The following is a 20,512-nucleotide window of genomic DNA, read 5'->3' as shown; positions in this document are numbered from 1 at the left end:
ACCAGAATGTGACAACATTCAGAATGAATCAAACCATTTTTTCCCCGATTGTGAGTAAAGGCCCTATTAGGATAGGATTCACGATTATTCCCTAAACATAAATAATGACTAAAATCTTTATTTATTTATATTTAACTAGGCCAAGTCAGTTAAGAACAAATTATTATTTACAATGACGGCCTACCCCGTTCAAACCCTGAACGACGCTGGGCCAATTGTGCGCCGCCCTACGGAACTCCCAATCACAGCCGAATGTGATGCATCATGGATTCGAACCAGTGATTACAGTGACACTTCTTGCACCGAGATGCAGTGCCTTTGACCGCTCCGCCATACGTGAGTGTTCTTTTTTAAATCTACCCATGGGTTCTGAAACAGAGAAAAATATGAACATGTTTTCATGGCTATCTTTGTATATTCTGAGCGCATTCTATACAGTCTACATTCAAGTATTGTGCCGATCAAATCCAAATGAAAGGTACACCATTTTAAAAGGGTTGCTTGAGAGAAATTAATAGTAAAACGAATTGAACAAAAACTCCCTGATCAAATTGGTAGGCGACCCAGTGGGTGTTTTCTGTGGTTTAATTGCATGTATTCAGTGTATACAAAGGAACCACACTAAACCTCATTGTGCGCCTCCATACGGTAAATCTGAATACAAACTACTGAGAAGTGTGTAGGAATGGCGTTTGTATGGTGTCAATTTCCTTCTTCGTTATCGCCAGTAGGAGTAGAGCAGATGCATATGTAAAGAATCCCGCACATGCGCAGAAGCGTCGGGATCTTAAGAGGTCATGAATAAAGGTCCATGAAAAGTGGCATCCGCTGCCACTCCGTTTTTTTTTACAAAGTACCTGCAGGCAGCAACACACCCCCTCCGCTCAATCCCTTGGGATTACCATCATTTGGTTTTAATGTCCAGATATACTTTTACACAAGGAGCTTCATTTTCTCCCGAGACCTCGTTATTAACTTTATCTAGCCTACAAAATAAAGCTGATTCTGCGTCTACGTCAAACCAATTACGGGTTTATCCTAATATCTGTACAGACAGGAAATTTGGTGAAGGGCCGGATTACGAACTCTAATTACACCGGGAGATTTTCTCCACGTTAGTTTGCTGTGGTCTAGTGAAAGTGCATTTAGAGGGACATGTGTCATCCACGTCATCATGATGAATATGAAATACTATTAAGATCGGCGCCTCGTTTGCTGCTGGCAATGGGACAACCACACACACACATTTCTGACAATTTATGGGCTAGGTCAATAAAGACCCTGAGAGCAAAATATTTTAGGCTATACTGCAAGGGACAAATACAGTTGCGGACCAATAGACACCCTGGTACTTTTCGTAAATAATTCCCTACTTCTAAAATAAATGTAAATAGAGAAAAACGTTGGTCTATTTTCAACCCTGTAATTCAAAGGCCAATTACCCAAATGAAAATATGCTTTGTTAATCCAGATAACATGTTGTCAGGGAGATTTGGACCTTTCTTGAATATGAAATGAATACCTTTCCTTTTCATTCATCAGGAGTGTCTAATAGACTAGAGTGGAGAGAGTCGAAATCAGTTGTAAATATTGAATCAGATGTGGTAAACTGTCGTTTGTAAAAGTCATTTGAATGCAAGATGTGATGTGCATGCATATGATGGACTTTCTTTGTTCCTATTTTTCAGTTAGCCATAGGCCTAGCCTAAAAAAAACTTTGTAGTGCAAAGAACATTAGAAAACAATATTTATATCGTGGGAAACATAAAAAAGTATCGTGATTGTGCATTGACAACTGACATCGCCAGGCCACGTTTCCAGGCTATTTAAATGGCTATTTAAATGTTCTCTATTCTGCAGGTTGCATCATTAGTTTGCTATAGCCTATTATATAATATTATTTGCCAAAATGAATTTAACATGCAATTTATTAAATCCCAGAGCGATTATAATAAACCAACGATTTAAACTTATTTTCAAATGTTAATCTTTTTGCGTTTTAAACCTATTTCCAGTTTGGCTATAGGCTGTCACGCTAAATAGGCTAGTCCCAAATCAACAAGCTATTCTCTCATTTTCACTACATGGGCAAACAAAGATTTTCGTTGGGATATAATATGTTTTGTCATTTACAAATAATACAACAATGACATTGAAGCATCACTGAGCAATGGCCAGAGCCCAACAACCTCAGATTGAGATACAATTAATAAACGTTTGATTGCTAAAAAAAACTCTTTCAGTTTTGGTTGATAATTGCAAAATGTCACATGGCCTGTATTCCTTCAAAATATTATTTAGAAAGTTGTAAAGCATTCATTATTGTTTGGCCTGCAGCCCTGGCTACATAAGTGACATTTGCCATCAGAGAAAAACACTTAGGACCAATTCGGATAGAGGGGACAGAGGAGAAAATCCTTATCGGATTTGATGGGAAATTGGTGGCAATTAATCCTTTGGGATTGAAAAAGGGAAACGCCTCCTTTCGGTTTGACGGGTGCCTTTTGCTCTGATTGGTCACTAGAGGTTATCCCTGGATATGACACAGGGATAAATTGTCCTGCCGTTTGTCATCTCCCGCCTCATCACCCCGAGCTACAGGAGAAAGAGAAAGTAGCGCTTTACAATGACAACCATGACAGGAAGAGATGATGGCTCGGATGAAAAGCCCAAAGTCAAGATGCTGGCTCCATCATTTGGGATCGATAAGTCACGACTTCATGGATCTGGGTTTAGGTCTAAAGGCTTTGCCATCACGGACCTACTGGGTCTTGAAACGGATCTCCAGCCTCGCCCATCCGGACCTCATGGAGTAGGAGGTAACGGGGATATTCAGAGCACTGGGATGGGATTCCCTTTCGCTGGAGGATCCTTGCCGCTTGGTCTAGGGTTTCTGTGCAGTTTGGCGGCTCAGCAACCTGCGGGAGCCCCCTGCTTCCTACCGAGTCACATACCCCTCCTTCAGTCCAGGACCGAGAGTCATTTCATGCAGAACTTGGAGCAACAAAGAGACCCCTACTCTGGTACAGCTCACTTCAAATAGTTGACTTTAAAGTTAGTGCTTTAGGGAAGCGGTCCACTTTGCATTTATTCTCAGGGGGTCCTGAAACAGACACTTCTTCATGTAGCTCAATTTATTTCAAATTTGATTGCGTTCAAGGTTGATTTAGCGCGAGACTAATATGGGAGCTGTTATTTTGGATAACATTCCAACGTGTAACTTTTGATACATATAATTATATTCAATGAGTCTATATAGCATGCATAAGCTCTCAATGTATAAAAAATGTTCAGCACAATTTTCATTTAACGTTTATTCGTTTGATTTTGAATAGATTATTTTGTCTCTAATATATGTTTTCCTTTTTCTTTTCAGAGGATGAATGTCTCTCTGGTGATCGAAACGATTCGAAAAACTCAGGGAACTCACAGAAGAGAAAGAAAAGGAGGCACAGGTTGGTACATAATGATGACAGTTTTATTGCTCCAGAGCAAAAAAAATAGAGACATTGAGTAGACTATTACATTAAACTAGTACAATGAATGCCTTTGGGAAGCCTGCTTTATCAATGCTTCCAACTTAAAAAAAAAAAATTTTACAGAACCGTGTTCACATCGCATCAACTGGAGGAGCTCGAAAAGGCATTCCATGAAGCACATTACCCAGACGTATATGCCAGGGAAATGTTAGCAATGAAGACAGAATTGCCCGAGGACAGAATACAGGTAGGCCTATATAAACATGTAGGCCTACAATGGCCATATTGATGGTTTAATACCGGAAAGTTTTCCAAAGATCTAACATTTTGTGCCTATTTTTTTTCCAGGTATGGTTCCAGAATCGTCGGGCCAAGTGGAGAAAACGTGAGAAGTGCTGGGGACGCAGTAGTGTGATGGCAGAGTATGGGCTCTACGGTGCCATGGTCCGCCACTCCATCCCTCTGCCAGAATCAATCATCAACTCCGCCAAGAGCGGGATGATGGGCTCCTGTGCTCCCTGGCTTCTAGGTGAGCCAGCAGGTTGTTTGCTTTATTCATCATATAAGACTCAAATATGTATTTAATCCATTGAATACATAGCTGAGATGTGTTTTGTATCTGTACAATGTTTGATATAGGTCTAGATGTAGCCTACAATATAACATAGACATAATAACGAGGAAGTAGGCCTAAATGTTACATTTTCGTTTACCAATAGGGCTAACCTCTACTTATATGGATTTATTTTGCTATAGGCCACGTGTACGCCGAGACTAATTGTTTTTTCTTTCTTCATTTTTATAACTTTACGCAGGAATGCACAAGAAGTCCATGGAGATAGTAAAGAAATCCCCAGGTACGCCAGAGTCTTCCCACTCGGAAACGTACTCGGAGGAAACTAAAGGGAAAGACAGCGACATGTCCTGGCCCAGCCGCGCTAGTGCTGTAGACGACAGTGAGGACATGGCAATAGACCTATCCAGCACCTCCAAGCAGGACAGCAACAAGAGCACTTTCAAATCATTGTCGCCGCAGAGGGATCTCGTTCCCAACAGTGATTCAGACGATGAGAGCTAAATTAGACGTCAATCCCCGTTGCAGACAGTGAGCTCGGACATTTGCGTGGAAATGATGCTCACCTCGAAGACAATTCCCACTGGGCACAGACGTCAAGGCAACGTCTATTCCACCTTGGTTCAACGTAATTTCACTGAATGACGTGGAAACAATGTTGATTCAACCAGTGTGCGCCTTGTGGGTTATTTTCCAAAGATGTGCAACGGTCCCATCAATTTAGGAGTGTACAGTGTACTTGTCTTATTTCTTAATACTTGTATTTGAACATATGTTTTATAACCTTGTCTGGTTTTAAATAAGATACTATTTAATGTTTTATTCCTTTCTATACTTTTGTTACATTTTTTTGTGGTATTGAAATAATATTTCAAGAAAGAAGAGAAAGGACCACCAGAAATACACATACACAAACACATTTCTCTGAAAACAATTACTGAAAATTACCAACCTTACATCTTATTTCATATTTTTGAATGTTGATGGTTAGGGTGTAAGCCCCACCGCCTGCATTTTGTATAAAACATCAACTAAAATACACAGATCATCGTTATCAATGGGCGAAATTAAGCACTTTAGTTGTGTTGATACTGAATGTCATGCTGCATTCAGAGGTCAATTTCACTGTAATGACAGCGAAAATAAGAACAGCAATATCATGAAAACAGTCAAATAAATAAAATCTTTTTTTAAATTCTGTCTTTCTTTGAGTTGTTCGTATATCTTCATTCACTTGATGTACCATTTAAATTGGTTAAAAAAAGACATACGCTGATGTAATAAGGTACTAACTATAGCGTACACTGATATAACTAACTTCTATGAAATTAATTACATTCCAAAAGGTAGACTTTGCGTGTGCACTTAAAATGTTTTTTTTAGCACACATCTTTGACACCTGCTACCGTTGCTATGTTGGTACACTTACCACTAACACACAGTTCCACATTGTTGCTTTTTTCCCATTTATTATTTATAGTCAAAAATAAATATTAAATGTTGGGAAATTCTGACAGAAGAGGACAACCAACAGAATCAGTGTATCGATGAGGCTGTATAGTGGAGCGGGTCGATCGCTTCAAGTTCCTCGGAGTCCACATCACTAAAGAATTAACATGGTCCACACAAACACACACACAGAGAGACAGCGCATCTTTCCCCTCAGGAGATGAGATTTCCTGTTGACCTAAAAACATATTTTTTTGAAGAAAACAGAGATGGAGATAGGCCTACACAGTTGGTTCTCTCGCCGCCTTATTCGCCCCAAAAATGTTAAGACTACATTAAATATTTAACAGAAATCAAAATTACTCTAAAAAACCAACTAATTAGTTCACGACATGGGTATCAAAACACAATGTTTTGCCAATGTTGAAAATGTAGGCTATTTATCTTTTTTTGGAATACAATAAAAGTATTAAAAAGATTCCAAAAACAAAATAGCACCCTGACCAATTTTGAAGATTGAAAGGCACATGATATTTCCTGTACATTAAACGTGTAACCTTTTAACCTCTAACAAGCAAACAAAACAACCTCCTTGCAGTGGCTCTATTTAACGCACCCTGTCCCAGGTTGAGCAGGTCACGGTCATTCCCGCTAAGCACGGACAGACGCCTGGTCCTGTCCAGACATCTTTTGGGGGGTGTGGTCCGGGCGATGATATCTGAATCATAGGCGTTTATGTTTGGTTCAAATTGGGTCAGGTCTGGATGGGCCATGATTTCAACATCCACAGCAACACAACCTCACATTTAATTCGTGCAAATATGTACAAAAAGTATTTCAGCAGATATGGGATATGGTCAGTTTTGTGTTTTTTTGAGTGTGGCTAATTCATGTGAAAATATATATATTTTTTATAGTACAGTATAATGTACTGTACTATACCCTCCTTTACTCTCATGCACTCTACTCTACTGAACAAAACTGTACTGTACTGTACTGAATTAAATTATACTGTATTGTAATCAAATCAAAATCCAATCAAAGTTTATCTGTCGTGTATACAGTTTAGCAGATGTTATAGCGGGTGCAGAGAAATGCTTGTGTTACTAGCTCCTAACAATGCAGGAAAATGTTCAGCAAGTACACAAATAATACATGTATTTTTCTTAGTCATTTTTATTGTAACAACAAATCTTGGAATGTCGGAACAATTCCAATTAACCCAAATAGCACTGTAACAGTAATAGAAATGCAATCTATACGTATACATACAGTGGGGCAAAAAAGTATTTAGTCAGCCACCAATTGTGCAAGTTCTCCCACTTAAAAAGATGAGAGAGGCCTGTAATTTTCATCATAGGTACACTTCAACTATGACAGAAAAAAATATTTAAAAAATCCAGAAAATCACATTGTATCATTTTAAATTAATTTATTTGCAAATTTGCAGGTCCATTTTTGAACAGTGACACAATTTGCATCATTTTGGCTCTGTACGCCACCACAATGGATTGGAAAGGAAACAATAAAGATGTGCTTTAAGTGTAGACTTGCATCTTTAATTCAAGGGTCTAGTCAATATTATGTAATTTGACAAACTAACATAATCATCTATTAAATTGCTAGTTTTAATAATTGGTTGCAAATTCTTTGCGGTCAATGACTGCCTGAAGTCTGGAACCGATAGACATCACCAGATGCTGGGTTTCTTCCCTGGTGATGCTCTGCCAGGCCTTTACTGCAGCTGTCTTCAGTTCCTGCTTGTTCTTGGACCGTTTTGCTTTCAGTTTTGCCTTCAGCAAGTAAAATGTATGCTCAATTGGATTCAGGTCAGGTGATTGACTTGGTCATTGCAGAACATTTCACTTCTTTGCCTTAAAAAAGTATTGGGTTGCTTTCGCAGTATGCTTCGGGTCATTGTCCAGCTGCACTGTGAAGTGCCGTCCAATGAGATTTGAAGCATTTGGCTGAATCTGAGCAGATAAATAGTATTAAACACTTCAGATTTTTTTTGAAAAAATCTGGTCTTCCTGCTTTTGAGGCTTGCCAATGGTTTAGATCTTGTGGTAAACCCGCTGTATTTGCCCTAGTGAAGTCTTCTCTTGATAGTTGACTTTGACACAGATATGCCTACCTCCTGGAGGGTGTTCTTGATCTGGCCAATGTGCAGTTGTAAACCGTAGTCCGGCTTTTTTTATGGCGGTTTTGGAGCAGTGGCTTCTTCCTTGATGAGCGGCCTTTCAGGTTATGTCGATATAGGACTCGTTTTACTGTGGATATAAATACTTTTGTACCTGTTTCCTCCAGCATCTTCACAAGGTCCTTTGCTGTTGTTCTGGGATTGACTTGCACTTTTCGCACCGAAGTTCATTCATCTGTAGGAGACAGAACGCATCTCCTTCCTGAGCGGTATGACGGCTGCGTGGTCCCATGGTGTTTATACTTGCGTAGTATTGTTTGTGCAGATGAACGTGGTACCTTCAAGTGTTTGGAAATTACTGCCAAGGATGAACCAGACTTGTGGAGGTCTACAATTTTCGTTCTGAGGTCTTGGCTGATTTCTTTTGATTTTCGCATGATGTCAAGCAAAGAGGCACTGAGTTTGAAACAATTGTTGGAAAAAGTACTTGTGTCAGGCACAAAGTAGATGTCCTAACCGAATTGCCAAAACTATAGTTTGTTAACAAGAAATGTTTTCGAGTGGTTGAAAAACGAGTTTTAATGACTCCAACCTAAGTGTATGTAAACTTCCAACTTCAACTGTATATTTTCCACAATATGAGGTTGGAATAATTCTGTGAAATTGTGAAAATGATGGTAATGCCCTTTTATTTGAAGAGCTATTTGAAAAGACCACCTGAAATGTCAGCCTGTTTTGGTGGGATTGAGTTTTGACATCACCATTTGGTATATTAGTTAATAGACCAATAAGAAAGAGAGTTCCAAACCTCTTTGCCAATAAAAGCTAGTTTTCAGTCCCCCCCCCCCTCAGACCACTCCCAGACAGTCGTAGCAAAATTCTTGCTTGAGAAATTGCCCTTTGCTAAAAAGCTACTTCTGTTCCTTTTTGATCATTTTAATTGAAAATTAATTAATTAATTAATTTGCCAGAAATGATTTGATATTGAGATAAAACGTATGCATTGGATCTCTCAAGTGACCAGTGTTCAATGACTCTATGTACATAGGGCAGCAGTCTCTAAGGTGCATGGTAGAGTATCGGATTGTAGCCGGCTAGTGACAGTGCCTAAGTTTCAGGGCAAGGTACTGGGCGGAGGCCAGCTAGTGAATTAAACTCTCCTGTACTGTACTCTACTTGACTCCACTGAATGACACTATATGACACTGTACACTCTATTGTACCATACTCTACTGCAGTGGTTTTCAAAGTGGGGTCTGCATTAATCTGTTGTTGCACCTTAAATTAAATGCATTTTGGACAAGGGATCCGTGGAAGGTGAGTGTGCAGTACAATACAGTATATGCTTTGGACACTTACAAGAAAGCCCGCTACAACCTCCGACGAGCCATCATAAATGGAAAATGTCAATATAGGACAAAGACAGAATCATAATACATCGGCTCCGACACTCATCGGATGTGAAAGGGTTTGCAGACTATTACGGATTAGAAAGGGAAACCTAGCCGTGAGTTGCCCAGTGACGCAAACCTCCCAGTCAAGCCAAATATCTTCTATGCTCGTTTCGAGGCAAACAACACTGAGCCAGGCATGAGAGCCCCTGCTGTTCTGGGCAAATGTGTGATCTCGCTCTCCGTGGCCGATGTAAGACTTCTAAATACGATAACACTCGCAAGGCCACTGGGCTAGACGGAATACCAGGGCACATTCTCAGTTCATATGCAGACCAGCTGACAAATGTCTTCATGGACATTTTCAACATTTCCTTGTCCCAGTCTGTAATCCCAACATGTTTCAAGCAGACCACCATTGTCCCTGTTCATAAGAACTCAAATGTAACCTATTGTCCCGTAGCACTCACATCTGGAACCATGAAATGCTTTGAAAGGCTGACCATGGCACACATCAACACCATCATCCCGGACACCCTGGACCCACTCCAATTCGCATACTGCCTTTGTAACTAGATCCTGGACTTTCTGACGGGCCTCCCCCAGGTGGTGAGGGTAGGTAACAACACATCTGCTACATTGACCTTCAACACGGGGGTCCCTCAGGGGTATGTGGTTGGTCCCCTACTGTACTCCCTGTTCACCCACAACTGTGTGGCCACGCACGACTCCAAAACCATCATCATGTTTGCTGACGACACGACAGTGGTAGACCTGATCACCGACGACGATGAAACATCCTACAGGAAGGAGGTCAGAGAGCTGGCAGTGTGGTGCCAGATCAACAACCTCTCCCTCAGCGTCAGCAAGACAAAGGAGCTGATCGTGGGCTACAGGAAATCGAGGGGCGAGCACGCCCCCATCCACATTGACTGGGCTGTAGTGGAGCGGGTCGAGAGCTTCAATTTCCTCGGTGTCCACATCACCAAGGACTTAACATGGTTCTCACACCAGCATAGTCGTGAAGAAGCCGAGAAAGCACTTCTTCCCCCTTAAGAGTTTGAAGGACGGCCCAGTACATCACTGAGGCGCGAGTTCCCCCGTCATCCAGGAACTCTATACCAGGAGGTGTCTGAGGAAGGCCCGGAAAATTGTCAATGACCCCAGCCACCCAAGCCAAGACTGCTACCATGCAGCAAGCAATACTGGAGTGCCAAGTCTGGAACTAAAAGGCACCTGGACAACTTAGAAATGCCTCTTGAGCTTAGTTCAACTGGTATACCCCATCAGAACCCAAACTACAAGCTTGTTTTACGGCAATGTTTCTATACAAACATTATATAGCCTCAAACCATGGTTAAAATTCTAATTTTGATATCATGGATGGTCAGTCCTTGCATCCATAGCTCTGTTAATGAATTTGAGAGTGGCTACATTTCTCCAGCCCCATCCCTCAGCTTTCTAGTGAAACAGTGGCAGGGAAAATGCTTTGTTATGTTTTAACTGCTGATTTCTGCTTTAAAACTGCAAACATTTCTCTTTGATGCCAAGAGGGGGGATTTTAAAATGTTCTTTCCCAGGGCCCGAGACTTGGTTAGTCCAGCCATGCACTGCAGAAGTCATTGTAAAACTTATTGTATTCAATGTAATCTCACTTTAAAGTAGAAGTTGTTTTCTGATACACTATATATACAAAAGTATGTGGACACACCTTCAAATTAGTGGATTCAGCTATTTCAGCCAGTTGCTGACAGGTGTCATAGACAAACATTGTCAGTAGAATGGCCTTACTGAAGAGCTCATTAACTTTGAACGTGGCACCGTCAAAGGATGCAAACTTTCCAACAATTCAGTTTGTGAAATTTCTGCCCTGCTAGAGCTGCTCTGAAGCAACAACGGCTTGGACCACCGAGTACGGAAGCGTGTAGCATGTAGAAATCGTCTGTCCTCGGTTTCAACACTCACTAGACCATCAGTCCGACGGACAAATCTGAGTTTGGCGGATGCCAGGAGCACGCTACCTGCCCCAATGCATAGTGCCAACTGTAACGTTTGGTGGAGGAGGAATAATGGTCTGGGGCTGTTTTTCATAGTTCAGGCTAGGCCCCTTAGTTGCAGTGATGTGAAATCTTAACGCTACAGCATCCAATAACATTCTAGACAATTCTGTGCTTCCAATATGAAAATGCCCCCATGAACAAAGTGAGGTCCATACAGAAATGGTTTGTTGAGATTGGTGTGGAAGAACTTGACTGTTCTGCACAGAGCCCTGACCTCAACCCCATCTAACACCTTTAGGATGAATTGGAACTCCGACTGCGAGCCAGGCATAATCGCCCAACATCAGTGCCCGACTTCACTAATGCTCTTTTGGCTGAATGGATGTAAGTCCCTGCAGCAATGTTCCGACATCTAGTGGAAAGCTTTCCCATAAGAGTGTATGCTGTTGTAGCAGCAAAGGGGGAGTGGAGGCTTTTATAGCAGCAAAGGGGGGACCAACTCCATATTAATGCCATGATTTTGTAATGAGATGTTCGACAAGCAGGTGTCCACATACTTTTGGTCATGTAATGTATTATGAGGGGGTCCCTGATGAATGTGCTATCACAAAATGGGTCCCCGATGCCAAAAATGTTTGTGAACCACTGCTCTACTGTGCTCTACTGTACTGAACTGTGCCAAACTGTGCTGTGCTGTTCAAACTTGTGAAACCAAATTTAGACGTCTATGATTTGTTCAGATTTGGTCTGGTCCAGACTGACCACATTTTCACTTGTTTGGGGGAAGAGCTCATTATAATAATACCTAGCATGCTTTGCAAGTGCTTGTTTTTACATTTTAATTTTGGTCATTCAGCATACGCTCTTATCCAGAGCGACTTACAGTCACTGTATTAAAATAAAGTAGATAAACAACAACATATCACAGTCATAGCAAGAAAAAAATATTTCTGTAATCATTACTGAGAATGTTATTCTAGTTGAAGTGGTCTGTTGGTTTATTCTATTACAGGGGTATGTAACTAAATCCATCCACCTAATAATGTTGTTTGTTGGAGTAAATGGTTGGTGGGGGGCTGGATAATAATTATAATAATTTCTCCAAAAAGAGAGAGTGTTTGAAATGAACAATGATTTCATACCTTGATTACGCTGAGCTACAAATCACAGAGGTCTCTTCATTTGATTTGTGTGAATACTTGGGAACAGGCTTCCTAAATTAAACTGACTGGTGATTTTACAGTCTTGTTTGACCAAAAACTAAAATGCCCCAAAAATCCATTCTTATAATGTTTTTAATTACTCGACGACCATCGCGGACCCCCTGTTGCTGACCTCTGTTCTATAGGTTGGACTACTTTGAACATAATCTCTGCCAGTTTTAAAGCTTTCGACAAGCTAACATAAGTGCATGTGACAGATGGGAGCTATAATAATTATTCTATGCTGGAATCTTCAGGTGGCTCCTCTTTCCCATATTAAATTGATTTAATAATTATTATTGTGATATAATGCTTACTCAAAAAGAGGTATTTTCAACGTCTGTAAATGATGTCTTTTCAACTTTCATTCAGAACCAAAAATGAACCTGATGTGCATTACACCATCCCCTGAAAATCCCAGCACATCTGGGCAGAAATTAATAGGACTACAGCACAAAGAAGGCTATAACAAAGCATTGTAAAAGACCACAGACCACAGAAACAATGTGTAGGACGGCTACCAATGAGTAGGCGGCTGTTCACCAGCAAAGTCAATAGCAAAAAAAATGACAAGAATAAAAAAGAGAAATGTTCTCCCTGAAGGGATTTGCTAGAATGATCAAGGTCCTCTTGAACAGTTTTCTTGTTGAGCTGGGTGAGATGGAAAAAGAGCACATGATACTGGTGGCCTTTGTTGAAGCCATAGTGTAAGACTGGCTGAACACATGTTGTAGTCCTTGGCGGGGGGTCCGAGGGGTCCTAGGCGAGAGCTCAGGTGCCCCCCCCCCCACACACACACACACACACACACAGAGCTCTCGCCTGTAGACACTAAATAAAGCTGAGGGATGGGGCAACAGAAATATAACCACTTTTGAGTACATGTAGCCAAGGATGCAATTAATGATAGTCCATGAGATCGCCATCAACATTTTGGGTGATGGGGCAAGACTGTCCAGAATTTTCTCTGCAGATTGCACTATTTTAAGCCTATGTGTGTTGCAGTGGAGGCTGGTGGGAGGAGCTCACCAGCCTCCACTGGCTGAATGGAATTAATGGAACGGAGTCAAACATGTGGCTTCCATATGTTTGACGTGTTTGATAACATTCCATTTATTCCGTTCCCACCATTACAATGTGCCCGTCCTCCTATAGCTCCACCCACCAGCCGCCACTAGTGTGTTGGGTAGTTTAACATCGTTTAATTTACATGTGCAACAGTTTACTCCCGTGACATGACCACCTTAAATGACCCGTGAAAATCAATAAATATTGCAGACTGAACCCTGAATAAGAACACTGGTTAGAGTTATCAATAATGATGAGCTGACAACTGGCAAACTAGCTAACTAACTAATAATTTTCATCATTTGGATGGCAACTGGCAGGAAATCTGCTTATCTGCTTACACATGGTATTGGGTGTGTTTATTTATTTTAGAAGCTAGTTTGAAATTGATTGACAACTAGTTCGCTAATAGTGAGCTAGTTGCATGGACTGAGGAGGTTGATGGCACCTTAAATGGGGAGGATGGGCTCGTGGTAATGACTGGAATGGAATCAGTGGAATGGTATCAAATATAGCCTCGCTCCTGTATATAGCCTCGCTACAGTTATTTTTCACTGTCTTTTTACTGTTTTTATTTGTTTACTTACCTATTGTTCACCTAATATTTTTTTTAAACTTAGAGATTGAAACTGTTGGTTAGAGCCTTTAAGTAAGCATTTCACTGTCAGGTCTACCTGTTGTATTCGGCGCAAGTGACAAATAAACTTTGATTTGATTTGATTTGAAACACATCAACCACATGGTCCTTGGATCTTGGAGGGAATGCTCAGTGCATCTGCTCTATCTATTCTAGACCACAGACTCATCAGATGTTGGCCTATCTTTCTGATGTGCCTCATACTCAAAATGTAAGTGGTTGTTTTGATGTAAGGATACCACATTGCGGAGATGTCTAACAAACACAAATGGCCTAATGGATCTCAAGTAATCCTCTCAATTTTCAAGCCCCTATAAGTACGTGAACCCCTCCATATTTTCCACATTTGTTGTGTTATGGTCTGAAAAGTGACCACATTTTATTTGTATATCTCACGCCCTGGTCGAAGTATTTTGTGTTTATCTTTATTTATTTGGTCAGGCCAGGGTGTGGCATGGGTTTTTGTATGTGGTGTGTATGTATTGGGATTGTAGCTAGTGGGGTGTTCTAGTTAAGTCTATGGCTGTCTGAAGTGGTTCTCAATCAGAGGCAGGTGTTTATCGTTGTCTCTGATTGGGAACCATATTTAGGCAGCCATATTCTTTGAGTTTGTCGTGGGTGATTGTCCTTAGTGTCTTTGTTCCTTGTTCCTTGTTCCTTGTTCCTTGTTCCTTGTTCCTTGTTCTGTGTGTATGTGCACCAGTATTAGGCTGTTTCGGTTTTCGTTACGTTTATTGTTTTGTAGGTTTTGTATTTAGATTCGTGTTACGTTTGTTCATTAAACATGGATCACAATCTACACGCTGCATTTTGGTCCGACTCTCCTTCACACCTAGAAAACCGTTACAGTATATAGGTAAATATATATATATATTTACCTATCTACATAACTTACTCCACAGTTATAAAGTGAAAAGAAACATGAGTGTTGTGTGAATAAGTAGGCCTATGTAAACCCCTGAGTGAGTACTTGATGAAAGCACCATTAGCAGCAAATAAGTATTTTCAAACAAATCTCTACCACCTTTGCCCACGAGATTCGGGAAATATTCACCCATTATTCTTGATAAATGACTCAAGTTTTGTGAAATTGATGGACAATGATCTTCAAGTCATGACCCAGTTTTAAGTCAGAACTGAGACCACTCAGGGACATTCAACAACTTAATTGTAACCCTCCAGTGTAGCCTAGCCTTCTATTTTGGGTTATTGTTCTGCTAAAAGGTGACAATTAAATCCCAGCATTAGGCTGAGGCAAAATGATTGGGCGATGCGTTGTGGTAGGTTGGCCCCGGATTAAAAGCTTTATATTGAGAACAAATAAATATTTCAGTATTACTAAAATGTTGAATTGTAACACAAAAAATGTTAGCAACTCAGTGGTAGTAGGCAGTGGTCAACCATGGTTATTGGACCTAGGCCTTCAGTGGGAGAAAAATAACACTGTACCAAACTCAAATATCAAGAAAAAGAACATAAACATACTGTAGCTAATGTGCCCAACTGAATCAAACGGGCCTGAGGCATGCTTCAGGGTGCCACTCACACAGAGACAGCACCAGCACGGATAATGCTACCAGCAACAACAAACACACTGCTTACACAACTTATCACCATCACCAAAAACCAAAGAAGAAATGGATGCTGAGGCGTTCATTTCACAACCTGATCATATTCAAGGTCAAGAGCAGAACTTTCAAGGTCAAAGGCAAGAAGTTGCTCATGGAGATATGCCAGAAGCAAGAGCACAAAAAGAACATCAAGCAGAGCCGTGACCAGCTTGTGAAAGAAGAATACCTGCTAGACTCCATGACTTTATCTTGACTTAGGGTCTTAGTTAAAGAAGGGGGAAATGTAGGACTGACTACATAGCTCATAGTTTAGTTATAGGACCACAATTACCAATGTTCATATTAACAGAAGTAACTGTTAACATCCGAACTGAGACGAATAAGCTAGCTAAGGGATAGCTTAGCTGACAGCTATGAGCACTAACCATGTAACTTTCTAATACTTATTAAACCTTGTTATGATACTACAAGTTGTAATCATTAGCCTGAGAAATACTCCTACATCTGCCTTTTCAATATTTTTTGCCAGTAGTGTATATTCGACTGGCAGGAAATTAATGGCGGGGGATGGCTTATCGCTAACCAATTTTATTTTGTTATGCCTTTCCCTAATCCTAACCTTAATCACTGAAACTACACCTAACAACTTTAACCTAACCCTCATTCTTAAACCTAACCTTAAACCTTACCTTAATAAATGTTTACCCCTATGCCGAAATGTAATGTTCCTGCTGCCGGTTGACTATACACTTCCATACTATTAACAATAAGAGATTTTTCTAGAGGTGAAGCCTAGCTTTTACTGGTTTTCATTCAATCCATCTCTTTCTCTGTTTCAGTTAAGGAACAAAATATTTGGAGCCGTGGAGAGGACTACCAGACTTTCATTCTGATTAGTGGGGTCAGTTCATGCACGAGCTACTCATTAGAATATGTTATTTGCAAGACTGAAAGTGTTGAAGTGAAGTGTTTCTGTGTGACTGAAATGATCATAACATGTTTTCTGGGAGTGCAGTCATAAATGAGGACTGGTGTAGATCTCTGGTCAATGTGGAGAATCCTGATGATGGAGAAGGACTTATGAATACAGATTTATTAGAAATATTGTCTTTCATACCAAAGAAAAGTCAAACATATTGAAAAGTGAAATGCTATTACGTTATGATTGCTCATGTTTTTGCTCCTCTAACCTCACAGGGGGAGCTGAGTCCAGTTCGTATGGAGGAGAGAAGGTCAATGAGCCTCAGCACAATGAAAAGGGATCAACATCTCAGCTCACCCCTACAGAGAGCCTGGAAAAACCTGACACACTGCTGCCCTCCCCAGGCCCAACCTCAGACACCAAAAACAAGGATAGTGATACCGTAGAGCAGAGCAAAAAGTGCAGAAGCAAGACGACAGTCAACACAAAAAAAACGGCATTCATGCTAACTTTGTGGGATGCATTTTTTTCAGCCCAGGCTGATCTCAGGAATCTTCAGTGAATAGTACACCTATTTAAGGCCAAATCATTCATCTGTGGTTACTGTGGTACAGGTTTTGTCTAAAGCGCTATCGCGCCAGACACAATATCAATCACACAAGAGAGACTGTGTGCCAATGTAATACACAGTTGAAGTCAGAAGTTTACATACACCTTAGCCAAATACATTTAAACTCAGTTTTTCACAATTCCTGACGCTTAATCCGAGTAAACATTCCCTGTCTTAGGTCAGTTAGGATCACCACTTTATTTTAAGAGTGTGAAATGTCAGAATAATAGCAGAGAGAATGATTTATTTCAGCTTTTATTTCTTTCATCACATTCCCAGTGCGTCAGAAGTTTACATACATTCAATTAGTATTTGGTAGCATTGCCTTTAAATTGTTTAACTTGGGTCAAACATTTCAGGTAGCCTTTCACAAGCCTCCCACAATAAGTTGGGTGAATTTTGGCCCATTCCTCCTGACAAAGCTGGTGTAACCGAGTCAGGTTTGTAGGCCTCCTTGCTCGCACACACTTTTTCAGTTCTGCCCACACATTTTCTATAGGATTGAGGTCAGTGCTTTGTGATGGCCACTCCAATACCTTGACTTTGTTGTCCTTAAGCCATTTTGCCACAACTTTGGAAGTATGCTTGGGGTCACTGTCCATTTGGAAGACCCATTTTCGACCAAGCTTTAACTTCCTGACTGAAGTCTTGAGATGTTGCTTCAATATAATCCACATAATTTTTTTCCCTCATGATGCCATCTATTTTGTGAAATGCACCAGGCCCTCCTGCAGCAAAGCACACCCACAACATGATGCTGCTAACCCCGGGCTTCACGGGGTAATGATGGTCATTATGGCCAAACGGTTCTATTTTTGTTTCATCAGACCCGAGGAAGTTTCTCCAAAAAGTACGATCTTTGTCCCCATGTGCAGTTGCAAACCGTAGTCTGGCTTTTTTTATGGTGGTTTGGGAGCGGTGGCTTCTTCCTTGCTGAGCGGTCTTTCAGGTTATGTCGATGTGGGACTCGTTTTACTGTGGATATACAGTGCCTTGCGAAAGTATTCGGCCCCCTTGAACTTTGCGACCTTTTGCCACATTTCAGGCTTCAAACATAAAGATATAAAACTGTATTTTTTTGTGAAGAATCAACAACAAGTGGGACACAATCATGAAGTGGAACGACATTTATTGGATATTTCAAACTTTTTTAACAAATCAAAAACTGAAAAATTGGGCGTGCAAAATTATTCAGCCCCCTTAAGTTAATACTTTGTAGCGCCACCTTTTGCTGCGATTACAGCTGTAAGTCGCTTAGGGTATGTCTCTATCAGTTTTGCACATCGAGAGACTGAAGTTTTTCCCATTCCTCCTTGCAAAACAGCTCGAGCTCAGTGAGGTTGGATAGAGAGCATTTGTGAACAGCAGTTTTCAGTTCTTTCCACAGATTCTCGATTGGATTCAGGTCTGGACTTTGACTTGGCCATTCTAACACCTGGATATGTTTATTTTTGAACCATTCCATTGTAGATTTTGCTTTATGTTTTGGATCATTGTCTTGTTGGAAGACAAATCTCCGTCCCAGTCTCAGGTCTTTTGCAGACTCCATCAGGTTTTCTTCCAGAATGGTCCTGTATTTGGCTCCATCCATCTTCCCATCAATTTTAACCATCTTCCCTGTCCCTGCTGAAGAAAAGCAGGCCCAAACCATGATGCTGCCACCACCATGTTTGACAGTGGGGATGGTGTGTTCAGGGTGATGAGCTGTGTTGCTTTTACGCCAAACATAACGTTTTGCATTGTTGCCAAAAAGTTCAATTTTGGTTTCATTCTGACCAGAGCACCTTCTTCCACATGTTTGGTGTGTCTCCCAGGTGGCTTGTGGCAAACTTTAAACAACACTTTTTATGGATATCTTTAAGAAATGGCTTTCTTCTTGCCACTCTTCCATAAAGGCCAGATTTGTGCAATATACGACTGATTGTTGTCCTATGGACAGAGTCTTCCACCTCAGCTGTAGATCTCTGCAGTTCATCCAGAGTGATCATGGGCCTCTTGGCTGCATCTCTGATCAGTCTTCTCCTTGTATGAGCTGAAAGTTTAGAGGGACGGCCAGGTCTTGGTAGATTTGCAGTGTTCTGATACTCCTTCCATTTCAATATTATCGCTTGCACAGTGCTCCTTGGGATGTTTAAAGCTTGGGAAATCTTTTTGTATCCAAATCCGGCTTTAAACTTCTTCACAACAGTATCTCGGACCTGCCTGGTGTGTTCCTTGTTCTTCATGATGCTCTCTGCGCTTTTAACGGACCTCTGAGACTATCACAGTGCAGGTGCATTTATACGGAGACTTGATTACACACAGGTGGATTGTATTTATCATCATTAGTCATTTAGGTCAACATTGGATCATTCAGAGATCCTCACTGAACTTCTGGAGAGAGTTTGCTGCACTGAAAGTAAAGGGGCTGAATAATTTTGCACGCCCAATTTTTCAGTTTTTGATTTGTTAAAAAAGTTTTAAATATCCAATAAATGTCGTTCCACTTCATGATTGTGTCCCACTTGTTGTTGATTCTTCACAAAAAAATACAGTTTTATATCTTTATGTTTGAAGCCTGAAATGTGGCAAAAGGTCGCAAAGTTCAAGGGGGGCGAATACTTTCGCAAGGCACTGTAGATACGTTTGTACCTGTTTCCTCCAGCATCTTCACAAGGTCCTTTTCTGTTGTTCTAGGGTTGATTTGCACTTTTCGCACCAAAGTATGTTCATCTCTAGGAGACAGAACACGTCTCCTTCCTGAGCGGTATTACGGCAGTGTGGTCCCATGGTGTTTGCGTACTATCCTTTGTACAGATGAACATGGTACCTTCAGGCGTTTGGAAATTGCTCCCAAGGATGAACCAGACTTGTGGAGGTCTACAATCTTTATCCTGAGGTCTTTTCTGATTTCTTTTGATTTCCCCATGACATCAAGCAACTGAGTTTGAAGGTAGGTCTTGAAATACATCCACAGGTACACCTCCAATTGACTCAAATTATATCAATTAGCCTATCAGAAGCTTCTAAAGCCATGACATAATTTTCTGGAATTTTTCCAAGCTGTTTAAAGGCACAGTCAACTTAGTGTATGTAAACTTCTGATCCACTGGAATTGTGATACAGTGAATTTTAAGTGAAATAATCTGTCTGTAAAATATTGTTGGAAAAATGACTTGTGTCATGCACAAAGTAGATGTCCTAACTGACTTGCCAAAACTATAGTTTGTTAGCAAGAAATTTGTGGAGTGGTTGAAAAATTAGTTTTAATGACTCCAACCTAAGTGTATGTAAACTTCTGACTTCAACTGTATGTGTAAAAGGTTATGCCAAAGTCCATTCCCTCAAATAACACCAGCAGACTCACTGCAGCATAAAAACTTTGGTTTTGGTTATGCCGCCCATCTGAACCGACATCTAGATACACACAAGGAGGAGAACGCATTCGGCTATGAGACTTGTGGGAAGAGATTCTGTCTGTGGATAGCAT

At 40.7% G+C, this 20,512-nt stretch overlaps 1 protein-coding gene across 2 annotated transcripts; it reads left to right on the top strand.

Moving 5' to 3' along the window:
* The first annotated feature begins 2,588 nt into the window (after nucleotides 1-2,588).
* Nucleotides 2,589-5,251, top strand: LOC112253412 (visual system homeobox 1). 2 transcript variants are annotated; one of them, XM_024425391.2, is made up of 5 exons: nucleotides 2,589-3,023; nucleotides 3,377-3,455; nucleotides 3,603-3,726; nucleotides 3,828-4,008; nucleotides 4,295-5,251. In XM_024425391.2, exons 1-5 carry the CDS (start codon nucleotides 2,627-2,629, stop codon nucleotides 4,555-4,557), a joined length of 1,044 nt encoding a protein of 347 aa, XP_024281159.1. In that variant the 5' UTR covers nucleotides 2,589-2,626; the 3' UTR covers nucleotides 4,558-5,251. The 2 variants fall into 2 exon arrangements, with proteins under 2 accessions (XP_024281159.1, XP_024281158.1); XM_024425390.2 differs by having other exon boundaries at nucleotides 3,828-4,020.
* The last annotated feature ends 15,261 nt before the right edge of the window (nucleotides 5,252-20,512 follow it).

The sequence above is a fragment of the Oncorhynchus tshawytscha genome, linkage group LG06 (assembly GCF_018296145.1).
Source record: "Oncorhynchus tshawytscha isolate Ot180627B linkage group LG06, Otsh_v2.0, whole genome shotgun sequence".
NCBI lineage: Eukaryota > Metazoa > Chordata > Actinopteri > Salmoniformes > Salmonidae > Oncorhynchus > Oncorhynchus tshawytscha.
Note: the sequence above shows the minus strand (reverse complement) of the source record. Positions and strands in the feature narration are given on the sequence as shown.